Source organism: Caloenas nicobarica, chromosome 17 (genome assembly GCF_036013445.1).
Source record: "Caloenas nicobarica isolate bCalNic1 chromosome 17, bCalNic1.hap1, whole genome shotgun sequence".
In the NCBI taxonomy this organism is placed as follows: domain Eukaryota; kingdom Metazoa; phylum Chordata; class Aves; order Columbiformes; family Columbidae; genus Caloenas; species Caloenas nicobarica.
Genome location: NC_088261.1, coordinates 8,608,904 through 8,621,800, shown reverse-complemented (window position 1 = coordinate 8,621,800; position 12,897 = coordinate 8,608,904). Strand labels below are relative to the sequence as shown.

At 42.6% G+C, this 12,897-nt stretch overlaps 1 protein-coding gene across 2 annotated transcripts in view; it reads left to right on the top strand.

Moving 5' to 3' along the window:
• AUTS2 (activator of transcription and developmental regulator AUTS2) overlaps positions 1–12,897 on the top strand; it is a 726,993-nt gene that overhangs the window by 194,163 nt on the left and 519,933 nt on the right. For both annotated transcript variants that reach the window (XM_065647100.1, XM_065647099.1), the window contains exon 2: positions 377–586. In XM_065647100.1, coding sequence (XP_065503172.1) covers positions 377–586 — 210 coding nt within the window. The remainder of the gene's footprint in view (positions 1–376; positions 587–12,897) is intronic.

Below are 12,897 nucleotides of genomic sequence, written 5' to 3'. Positions count from 1 at the left end.
TAATACAAATAAATATAAAAAGCCAAGCCTTGTTTGAATTAAAGGCTGTTGTTAATTTAAACGTTACAAACATATGCTGTCTTCTAAGTGCGTATTTACTTGAGATGTGTCTCAGAATTATGAGGTTGACAGTATGAAACCTAAAGGAGAGTGTGTCCGCTTCTGTGCGCTCATTTCATGTTACACATTTTATATTGCATTTGCTTGTCTTTTGATTACGTGGACACCCGTGAAGGCTGATTTCTCCTTCTCTGGTGACTGTAGCATTGCCTTAAGAGTGCTTTGCTGGTCACCGAGAATTACAGCTTAAAGAGGTTGACCAAGTCAGAGCCGTATCTTAACCGCTGTGTTCCTTTTCTCTTCCTTCCCTCTGCAGAAGGACGTGGCTCTGAAACCTCAGGAACGTGTCGAGAAACGACAGAATCCTCTGGCCAAGAAGAAACGCGAAGCGCTTACCAATGGGCTGTCGTATCTTCCAAAAAAGAACAGACTTCACCACCACCAGTACAGCTCTGACCGAGAAAATGATCGTAATCTCTGTCAGCACCTTGGGAAAAGGAAGAAAATACCGAAGGGCCTCAGACAGGTAGGAGACCAGTTTTCTGTTGTGGGGAGGGAGGGCTTTGGCTCTTCACTTCTGGTATGTAGAAGCAGATTTCTCACTTTGTGGGATCACTGATTTTAATTCCTTCATTGTTGTTTTATTCTTGGGCTCTCAGGTGCCACTTGGTACCATGTCTTGATACTAGAAGAGATTAACAGAGCGGGCAAGAAAGCAGTGTATTGATGTTAGAGCTGAGGTGATGGATAAACGTGCAAAGGTTGGAAGGGCTTTCCATAGCCTGGCTGTGGGACTGCCAGTGCAAACAGATCTGGTGTCTCTCTTACACATTCTGTGCAATAAATGTGCCTTCTTGTCTTCAGACTTCGTACACAGAAGCGTAAAACCCCCTTGAACATCGAGGGCAAGGTGAGGTAATTGTGAGAGGGGCAGCTGTTAATCAAGACAAAGCTCTAAGGCTGATTACGGTGCGAGGAGCTCATTTGTGGGATGTCAGTGGTACTGGAGTGTGCTCGTTTGGGTAACTCATCACCTGCCCTTGGGCAGGAACCCCCTGCCCTGCCAAGGCTGGTGTTCCCTCGCTGTGACAGTGGTGCACCGGTGATGAAAGTGAGCAGGTAACATCCAGGGTTGCAAAGCTTGAGGCTGGAAATCTGGGACTCTTATTCAGGACTGTGCAGTGTTGTGTTTCTTCTTAAAAAAGAAGAAAGCGTGACAAGTGTGATTTCTCTGGCGAGCAGGATGCAGAAAAAAGAGCCATGTTTTGCTTTTTTTGAATAAATATCACGGCGTTTGTCATACATAAAAGACTGAAATAGAGCTGAGCATTTGAAGTATAACACGTGCCTGTATGGTCATTTGGGTCGTGGGCTGTGAAACTCAAGTCTAAAGTAACAGCAAAGAGCTCCACTTCAACCTAAATTTGGGTGATATTAACGACTCTTTAACCAAAGTGTGTATGTCTAATGCAAAGGGTTGATGTTCATTGAATTAGTCTTCATCCTTGTTGGGTGCAAACCGAACGTTGTTTTGCAGAGAAACTAAGAAAACGGTGACAATTCAGTGCTTGTCATTTTGTGAGCTCAGGGAAATGGAAGGAACATTGAAGATGACAAGTACCTCGACTTTTATTCAGTTTTGATCTTGACAGTTACAGAAACTGGTAAAAAACCATTTTCATTATTATTTTTAGGCCTGTACGGTATGTAGAAATAAGAGATTATACAGTGCTTCAGCAAAGCAAACGAGTTGTAAAAGCCTATTCTACACTACCACATCTGTTAAAGGTATTTCTACTAATTTAATTTTATTTTGTATGCCAAAGGGAGGTGGGGAAACTCTTCACATCAGCTGATGGAATGGTTATAAGTAGATATTGAAGGCTGCCGTTTCCTTGACTGTTTTCTGTGTTCACCTACCTGGTTTTCGCTCTCTTCATTTTTACTGTGTCAAACGGTAAATGTCTGTGCTTTGTGCAATCGGAGCTGGCCCTTGTAGAAGCTGACTTTTGGCACTGTTTGATTCCCCTGGCACAACCTTCTGCCAGGTGAAACCTTTCTGCCCGGTACTTAAGCAGTGAAGGAATCAGCCTCTCTGCTGAGGCAGGTTATTTGTGAGGTTGTGTTTTTAAGAATGAATATACACTGTCTTGGAAGGTATTGAGTTGACAAATGTCATGGAAAATGGTTTTCTTTTTAGCTGATAAATGTGAGTACTCTGTTTAATTCCAGAGGGATAAAGCTGAGAGGGAATAAAATATCTTGTTCAATATAAATTTAATACATTTGGTAGGGGTATAGCTCCTTAGATACAAACATTTCAGTCTCATGAACAGTTCAGGTGCTGACAAATCCAAGTGGCTTTGGCACTTAGATGTGGAAAAAAGATGTCATGGAAAAGACTATAAAGTTATTTGCAAAGACATGACCCACAACCTTTATATATAGTATTTCTTGTGAGCATTTTCTGTCTTCTTTCAAGACAAGTGGTGAAGACCTCGAAAAAAGGATGAGAATTGTAAGTTGTGAGGGTGTTTTTCTCTGCTCATGTAGCACTTTTCCTCCTGGAGTGAGCCTTGGCTGCACACCTTGGCTTTGGGTCCCCACGGAATTCCTGGGCTCTCGATGGCCGGCGGAGTTGCCATCTCGGATGGCCACAAACCACCAACTGGGCACACCGGTGTTGTCTGCTTGATGAGCAGAAGAGTCCAAAGCCAATTCCAGTTTAATATTCTGGATCTATATGGTGAGCGTGCCTTGTTGAGGCTATATATTTTATACGTAAAAAAATGTATCTTGCCCCTGTTGTCCCCGGAGGAATCCTGAATTGTCACATGTGGATATTATAACTGGATGGCAGGACGCAATCTCGATGCTGTCACTTGCGTTCCCGTGCTGGAAAAGACCTTGGCTGCAGTCTGTCTCTGTTGGGGAATGTTTTGTACCTCAAGATCTTGTTCGTTGTTCTACCGGTAGTTAACAGTCCTGTCTGATACACCTTCCTGTGAAATGTGTGATCTGCTGGAACGAACTCTCCCATGCAGGATTTACGGCATGAAGCTCCCTCGTCAAACAGATTTAGTTGAAGTCGGCTATTGGAAGGACTGCTAATTAGCTTTGAGAGAAAATCCTTGCAGTATTCATGCAGGTATTTATCCAGCTATGCTGAAATGCCTACAGGTTTATTGAAATCCAGAAAATGTGAAACTGTAGGTTAATTAAGGCTCATATTTTACTAGCAAGAAGACTTTTGAACTCTGCTTTGTGAGCTTTTATAAATGTACTTATTGAGTGCCTCAAGGAAGTTTTAGTTGGCGTTAAGCAAACATAAGAGTCATCAGAATATTTCTCCAGTGTTTTAAATTTAATTTCCTTTACGTTAATCGGTGATGGCGTGCTTTTCTGTGTTTCCTGTAAAAAAAAAAACATTTGGAAATCTTAAAGTGAACATTTTTAAACTAGTGAAAGGATGGCAAAAAGTTTTGCGTTTTCATTCCTCAGGGTTCGAGGAGGATGAGACATGCTAGGAAACGATGACTTTTTATTGCAGCAGGAGTGTTGAGAGTATTTTCATGGTGAGGGGGAAGGACCATTTCTCGTTATTCAATGGGTGTGTGTTTTAGAGCAAGAGACTGACTTTTGCCACCTCTACCAATTCCTGCGTTGTTTTGTTTATCTGCCGGGCGATTAATACGCCTTCTTGTGGGAAAGGATTGTCTTTGACAAATGCTTCTAAACTAGTCATCTCTGTGCTGGGCAAGTGGTATATTAGCTGGGTTATATATTTGAGAGCCAGCTGCTGCTGGGCTCTGCTTTACTGCCTGATTCCAAAGACACTTGCAGAATATCAAATCCCGGATATCATGTGAGTGCAAGGAAGGAGGCAGACTGGCAATGAATAAGGGGCAGATAATGAACAAAGAGAAGAGAGTTCATGATGGAGAGATGAGTTAGGAGGTAAATTTTGATGAGATAAAGGAAAAATGGGAAGAACAGCAAAAAGAAGATGCACTCGTGACTCTGGCAGTCAACTACAAGCATTATAAACTATTAGCTTTAACCTTGTAGTCCATTACAGGAATCACTTAAAGGGGAGGGAAGGAATTTATTGAAGATTTTCCTTCTCAGAATTAAGTTCGTGATCCCCTTGGTAGTCTCGCCCTTAATCTATACATCTTAAATCTGAGACTGCTAAAGCTTTTGATGGCTGATCTGGATGGCCACTGTCATCCCCCGTCATTTTCACTTGCGAACGTTGTTAATTGTGTTGCAGATTTACTGAGGGCACGCTCGTCCTTTGCAGAGGCGCTTGTGTGCTTCAGTGCAGCAAACCGCTGGTGTGGAAGGTGAAATAACCGTCGTGTGAGCTGCATTTAATCGTGTTACAGTCCAGAATGGCTCTTGCATGCTCTTAGACAAGCCCGTGTGTGGCAGGTAACAAGAGCGGAGCGGGAGGTGGGTGTTGGTGTTCTGGGTTGCGGTGATACTGGTCGGGGAGCCGAGCAGATGGGTTTGATTGTCATCGGCAGCGTGATTCCAGGGAGAGCTGACTGGTGACAAGCGATTTACAATGTGCTATTTACAGTTTGGGTTTGCAGTCTCTCAATGACATCTGAGTGCTCTTTAGCAACTGCTTTCATTACTGCTTTTCTGGAGCTGTTAATTGAAAATGAAATTGTGGGTGGGCTTTGGGAGTGCAATAGCAGCTACAAGTATTATCTGCAACCACTGCGAGCGGTTAAATTTCTTTGACTCCCAACTCGTAGCTCTGTGTGGGGTTAGACACCTAGGAAAAACTGCATATAACATGCATACATGTGATAAGGGCTTGAATCCCCTTTTCTATAGCTGCTGTTAGCTGGGATTACTTCACTGGCAGCCAGTGAGTTTCAGTGACCGCAAAACTGCTGAGGGTCAGGAAGGATCCTGGGCTGTGCCAACAGCTCCGGAGGACCAGGGAGGGTTTGCAAGCTGTGCGGGCTGCGTTTGGTCGAGTTTCGCACTGTTGGAGGTCTGGCCCTGAGTCACTGAACTTAAAGGAAACGTTGCTACCGACTCGCAGAGCGTGGCACAAACCCGCTCGCCTTCGGAGCGGCACCAGCAGGGACGCTGCCATGCAGGAATGAAAGCCGAGATAATGGATGTTACTTTCCATTCTCTTTGTGAAGAGAGAGGTTTGGGGTTTTTTATTTATTTCAAAATACTAGCACAACCACTTTGAAATTACTAGGTTTGCTGTTTGTTTTGCAGCCTACACAGCATGGTTCTGTACGTGCAAGTGATGCCAAAAGGCTGAAGTAACCCAAAGCAACGAGACTTTGCAGGGGGCACTGGTTTAATGAAACTTCACAGTGCGTTGGTATTGTGAGCATCGTTTATTTGGATTTATTGATTTATTTATCGATCCACCCTATTAACAGCATGTAATTTGAAAAATAAACTGGGACATGACAAAAAAAAAAGCAGATTACAGCACTGAAAGTATAGAAAGGGACTGTCCTTTGAAGTTACATACACAGCATGAGCAGATGTAATGATACATGGAAGAAGATGCTGGTGTGATAAAGGGAGATGGGTAGGTCTGGGATTTGAGGAGCACTTGTAGGGTGGAAAAGGAGGAGCCCATCTGTGCGGAAGGGGTGACGTGGTGGGGCCGTGCACAGGCCCGGGCTGGGCCGGGTGGTTTTTCGGGGGGGTAAATGTGACACCAGGGTGTGCGTATAGAGGATGTGCCCAGAGAGGGGCCTGTTGTGTGAGTTACTGTTGTCTCTGTTTGCTGCTGTCCAGCTCGGTGTTGTCTACCATCGTGATGTTAAAACATTGAGTGCTCTGTGCTGGCCAGTTGGTAATTTCATCCTTGAAAGGGAACCGCGTTTTACTTTGCCCACGCGCACAGTGTGTGGATTTCTGTATGTGTGAGGGAACGCGTGTCTGGAAGCTGGGCTGCTATTCAGCTGCCCCTCTCGTTTCCCTCTCAGAAGCCGCCGCGGGTGACAAACAGTGCTTGAATTGCAAGCGTTTTGTGATTCTCAACTGCCGTTTGCTTCTGACCAGAGGCCGCAGAAATCTCCAGCTGCACTTAACCCGCAGTCGCCATATCCAGTGTGTCATCTGGGAAGGCACCCAGCTGCTCGGCAGCATCCAAACAACTTCTGGGCCCTGATAATATATAATTGAGCTCAATGGGCACAGAAAGGCTTGTTGTTCTCTATAGGAAGGACTGAAAAATGTGTTGCTTCGTGTGCCTGTTGTTCTGCACTGCGCATCCCCCCCAGGTTTAATGAAGTTCCTGAATAGGCCCTTTGGATTCCTGGAAAACACACACACAACCAGGCACGTAATGTGAAATTCAGAGCCGTTCCTGAGCCCAAGCGCGATGCCAAGATGCAGTTAATGTTTTCTGAGCGAGCGAGGAGCTGTGCAAACACCTGCATTCATTGATCAGCCGCTCGTAGAAGCTGCCACTTTAGTGAAGATCTGCCTGCAGTGACGTGTCGCAGGCGTTTCCCCCCATATAATCACCAGTTTCACCTGCAATTTTTCAATAAGCTATTGAATTATACCTCTGTAAATGATACACTGCAAATCCAGCGGGTCCTAATTGCTAATGATGGTTCTGAAAGACTTTCATTTGACTGTAATTAGGTTTGCAAGCAATCAGCTGCCCTTATCAGAATTGAAAACACATATAATGTAAAATACGGGCTGGTGGGAACGTCGTGTTTTCTTAAAAGGAGGAGGGAAGAGGAAGGTGTTTTATTAGCAGAAGCTGTGACATATTTTAACACCTTGAAAACATCATGTGTGAAATTAATTCTGTTCAGTATTATACCATCTGGCAGTGTTATTGTTCTGTATACGTTGCCATGTAAAGAGCACTTTTTTTCGTCTGGGGATGAGCCTGTGTTTGAAATAGTAATCATGAGTCAAATGGATTACTAAGGATATTATCCCTGCTAGATAGGTTAAAAATACATATTGGGGAAATCCCATGGACTCAAAATGGCTTCCCTGTGGAGAGCTTCACTTGCAGGGCTGAGGAAATTGGAAGAAAAAGGCTTTTTTTTTGCCATGCGCCTCTCCTGTGACTGAGTATATGTGCTCAAAGGGAAGAGTAACTCTATCCAAGTGTTGTTTATAGAATTCCAAGTAGAAAATGCCTGTATCTTAGACTCAGTACCGTGATAATTGTTTAATAATATACTACTGTTTTGATCCTGTCTCTATGTCCCTGGGTTGATCACCCAGCTCGGAGTCTCCTGTGGGAGCTAATGGGCGGCAGCAGCTTCTGCCTTCGGGCTCTGGTGTCAGCACGGAGACACAGAAGAATGTAAGCTTAAAACCTGGTTACAATCTGGTGTTTGCCCACTCTGGCTAAAATATTGGCTGTTTGGCAGCATGGATTGTTATTTAACCAGGACTCAAATGTGGATGTTCATACCTGGTTTGCTGACCGGTGTAATTATCATGATGTGTTACTTCTCAGTGGTAGAGCTTGCACAGCCAAGGCAGAACGTGGAAGAACTTGGGTCACACCTAGAAACAGGAATAAATGGTGGCATATTAACATCTCCCATGTTTCTCTGAGGCTGATGGTGTGAGCTGGTAGCACCTGGGATGTGCAGGAGGGTTCTTCTTTCGCCTGCCATTGCTGTTGTGTTGCAGCTGATCAGGCTTGTAAGAAAATGAGCGATGTTGGCATGTTTTTATTTCTAATGCAAATTTTGCCACTGCTTTCCGATCTGCCCTGCTACATCTCACCCGGTCTTTTGGCTCCGGTTCGTGCAGCTGTGAAGCGGGGTTGCCGGAGAGATGTCACCACCCTGTCACCAGCCCAGGTGACGCTGTGGGGAGAAGGTGCCCCTGTGTGCACCACTCACTGCAGCCAGTGGAACAAACTCCCAGCAAATGCCCAACTCAAAAAAAAAAAGATTAAAAACAGTGGCTACTGGGTTAACCTAATTACGTTAATCAGTTAGATATCTTGAGCATGATAGTAAAAGAAATTACCGTGCACAGAGTTGTCTCCCAGGTTTCTTTTTCAACGCCAGCACCCTACTGTAATTGAAAACTGAAATGATTACTAAAGGTGCAGTTTTGGGAAGTGAACCATACTTTAAATGCACGATGCAATCAATTGTTGTCTTAAAAGTTCCTAAGCATGTTACCAATAAGTAACTAAGAAAAAAAAATCATTCTGACTGAGGCTGCTTGGAGACAAATTAAGCTGTAGCTGAAGTGATATAAGACAATATAATAAAGCGATCGTGTTGAAATAAAAGAAACCTTCCAGCACTTCTAAAACGATTTTTTTTGTTTTATTCTACAAATAACTTAAATCTAAGCTAACACTTGTGACCTATAGGGTTAAACTCTGTGTTTTAACTGGAAGCACAGCAGTTCATCCTCAGATTTGTTGTGAAAAAATTAAAGTGTTGGAGCTATGTTACTTAATTATTTTATTATAATTATTATTATTATTTTCCCCACAAACCCTGTATTTGAACAGGGAGGAGGTGTAAGAGCGATGTGTTTTAAATGTGGCTGCTTAAGAAGAACAGAGTTCAAAGAAGAATCGAGTTCCCTCTCTTGCAGCTCTTTTCTGTGTGAGCAGAGGAACGAGAGAGAGAAAAACCCAAGTTTGCTCATAAAATGCAGTCAGGCCTAGGCCCAGCTCACCCCGCTAAGCCCGGTCTCCCAAGGCTGAAGAAGTCCTTCGATTAGTAAAAATAGTGAAGCTGAGAATGGATATAGAACTGACAACTGGCGTTTAATACTTTTTCTTTGAGAGATTTCAGGTTGGCTTTGCCTCAGTATTTTAATAAAAATATTTTAATCCTAAAGCGGGTGGATTTTATCTTAGCCATACGAGGCAGCTAACATGTGGTGTATGAAATGTGTCATGGTACTCTCTGGTTTTTTGCCATTTCCTTCTGAAAAGACATTACTCTGATGTAGCTGAACAAAAAAAAAACCCTCATAGTTTTATTTATAAAAATCAAGTGCCCAAGGCAGGCAGAGGGTTAATAAAAATGGAAATTCTGTTAAAATTACTAACCAATCTGTTTAATGTTTTGTAGTCTCCCCTCCCCCTAACACATGTTCATCTCTTGTAAAGCACCTTATTGCTTCCTGCTTGTTTACCGGTTTTTAGCAAGTCAAGCAGCTTTCAAATTGCTTTGATGTTAATTATAGAACTTGTTCAATAGGGCTTGCTAGGTGAAGGAAAATAGCTCGTATGTTTAAGGAAATAAATATAGAGACAAGTGCTTTGTGCGTTGGTTCTGAAGAAGGAAATGCCAACATACTGATGACTTAGTGTTGTCAAATAAAGGCTATATTTGGGTGCACGCTGCTCTCAGCTTGCAGGGTTTGATCTTAGTTGTCTTCACTTCTCTTGATACAAGGGAACTACGTGCTGAAGACTGATCCTTGTGATTGTAAAATGAGTTGAGTTTCCATACCTGTTGTGCCTCCGGCCGTGGGTGTGCAAGTCACGGCCTCGTTGCCCCGTGTTCATCCTGCACGTAAAACCTGTTCAATGGTAAAGAACTTGTCTACCAATTCCTAATCAAGGCGTAAAGGTTTAATCAGACAATTTGTGCGGCGTTTGGAGAGCTTCAGTTGAAAGGTTCGGTCCCTGCGTGATAAATGACTATTAATAATTTCCAGTACAGAGCAGCGTAGCCGTTACAGCTGACTGCGGAGTTTGTCAAAAGCCAGCGCTGTGTTCAGTGACCGGAGGGGACTTGTCAGGGAACGATCTAAAACCTTTAGCTCATTAGTAGCATTGTATTTATAAATTAGTACCAGTACACAGAGGCGGAGGGTGGAAGGTGTGTCATTACAACATGCTTTTGAAAGACTTGAAGTAAAAATTGCAGTCTGGTGTTTCTTTATCGGAATTGCTATGTTTTCAGTGCTGGAAAGCTATTTTCAGTATTAAGGCTTGTGCTTCCAATGTTTTAAATAAACCTGTGCTTTAGTATGCAATAAATACTGAAAACAACCCCCTCAAACTCTCTTCTTCATAATAATGATGGATTTTGATACAATTATTACTGGTGCGCTATTACTGTTCTGCTGTAGGTACCAGTGGGCGTGTTGTTTCCACAAGCAATAAGTGCCGTGGCATCTTGTGTATGATTTTCGAGTCATCAGAAAACATTTTCTGGAGTAGAATATGTGAGATGGTAACATTGCATTGGGGGAAAGAGACCTTACCTATCAATAGCAATGCAAGCCTTGTAATTCTACATCTTCCTAATTTAAATCACGAAAATGTGTTTTTAATGAATAATTCAGAGACCTGATTTAGTAGAATTATTTCCAGCCCATGTATATTAAACAGCCAACCTGCTATGGCAGTTCTGTTTAAGACACTCTTGATTGGGGGGGGTGTGTCTTTTTCCTACAGAAATGATCATCTTTGTCTGTTAGAAAATAAAGCTGCTGTGGTATTTTGTCCTTTTGATTACGTGAGGATTTTTCTTTAAACCTCATAGGCTAAAATTCAAGCTGAAGAAAAATAAACCCCTTACTACAGGAGCTCCTAGAATTCAATTTGGAGAGAGTAAACCTTGTACTATATCCATTAGGAAAATGGCAGTATTCTTCCATTTCCTGATGTTATTCAATTACTTACCCCGCTTCCTGCTTTTAGCGCAAACTGTATATTTTAGCTCATGACCTTTGACAGCAAATTGAATCAGAAGTGGAGATGCAGTGGAGGGTTTGTTTTTATTTAAAGACTCTTTAAAGGCATTGATGTGTAGGAAATCTTGGGATTTATTTTGTTTCGTTGTTGGTTTTTTTTTAATAAGCCTCGCTGTTGATTTTGTAATACAGGGAATTTTATTTGGAAAAAGGAAATTTTAAGTTAATGTTCTTCCTTTTTTGCCTTGGAGAACAGCAGAGTCTGCATAGCTGCTCTTGTTAGTGCATGCCTGCTGCAATTAGTGCTGCATATTTTAGTTAATACCAATAAAAGTGGAGTTTGTTTAATTTAGAATCAAGCCCTTGTTTAGATTGGATTAGCGCTTTAAGAAAAATATTTGACTTGTAAAACGATGCTATTGACACAAAGCGGTTACAAGTCCAAAGTCATCCTGAGCTTTGTCTCGCTGCTGCTGCGGCCTTTCTCTCCTTGCCCCTTCTCTTCTCACAGGTTTTTATAGTTTTAAAGTGATTATATGCAGTTTAAAGCCTTATGATGGAATGAAAAATGTCTTTTTTAGCTGAAAGTCAACAGTATAAACAGTCTTTTAAAGGAGAGACAATCTTTCTGTAACGCATTACAAACATACAGTGCCTCTGAGTGACGCTCGTGTCTTGCTAAGAGCTGAGGAACATTGATAAACAGTGCTGAAGGTGTGTTCACGTGGCATCCCAAGAAAGCTCTCATCTGTCAGTAATTCCAACATGCACATCAGGAAACCCACAGGATGTAATTCACCATCAGCCCTTTCATGGCTTTTACGTTGCCTCAGTTTTACTCTCTTGGAAATACGGGCTTTATTTTCCAAAGCTTCTCAGCACCGCAGTGAACCAAGTCCCAGTGCCAAACTGACTTACAGTATTTGGAAGTCAAAGTCTTAATAAAACTGGTGGGATTTAGGGTCTATATTGCCACTATGGCTGTTGCCGTTTAGTCACAATCCGTTTCTGGTTTACTGATTTTTCCACTGCTCTTGAGGCAGGGAAGCTCAGCCCAGCCACCGGGGTTTCAGTCGTGTGGGTGGTAAGAGATCTGAGACATCACCTGGACAAACCACATGGCTTCTCATTTATATAGGATTCTAAATTTTCAACATCTCCAGGTCTGGTGCCCCTTAGAAAAAATGAGGGAGAGGGAATGCAGAAGTGTTTGGACAAACAGCGCTGTGAATACACTCTCACAGTAAGAGAGGCAAATCTTCATGTACATTGTTTGAATCATTAGCTCCTCCTAGATTGTAGCTCGTTTACAAGCTTTGCATTGTACTATTTACCTAACGCTTGTGGATAGTGCAAACACAGAAAGAAACCCAAACCAGTGTATTTGTGTGAAGCTTTCCAACATAGGTACCCCAAATCTACCCAGAGCTCTGCAGAAACCACTGGTAAGAACATGAGGGCTGCTCAGGTCAGCCAGCCCAGCCGTACGCACTTCCTGGTGAAACTTCTCACGCGCGGTGTTCCCTGAGCTTTTCTGTGAACAGCTGAACGAGACTTTAATAGTTCTTAGCTTTATCTGGTCAGAATGTTTTGTGTCATAGTCCCCCCCCAAATTTATTTGTTTTACTAATCCTGTGTCTTTATAGAATAATGACATTTTGAGGAGAGTAAGAGCCCAATGGTGTGTCCAGAACTTGCTCTTGGATTGAACTTGAACAGAAGTTGAATTCAAGAACAGAAAATCAGGAGATGTCTTAAACTTGTTTCTTCCAATGCAAAGAAGTGGATGCCCCCTTTCCGTCCCTCTGTTACAAAAGCAGCTGTACTGGTATCTACTTGCACTGGAAGTGCAACCTCTCTGCTATGATTTGCAAAATTTTCAGCTATGTACACAATGCTAAGATGCATTGTGATCCAACTTGGGTCTGTGCTAGTAGAGAGCCTGGCTTTTCTGCATTAATATTTGTCTAACCTAGTACAAGAGCTTTGTTGCTTTGGGTTGTGTTGTTCTGCAGGCTGCTCCAAGATACCATTTAATTCTTTCTTGTTCTGGCTGCAGCAATGCCAAGTATTTGTTGAACATCTGTCAGCATGCTCAGATTATTAACCTAACTTCTGCTCATTTATGTTAATAAAAACATTTGAGCTTCATAATAAGCATGTGTAACAGTTCCTCATACT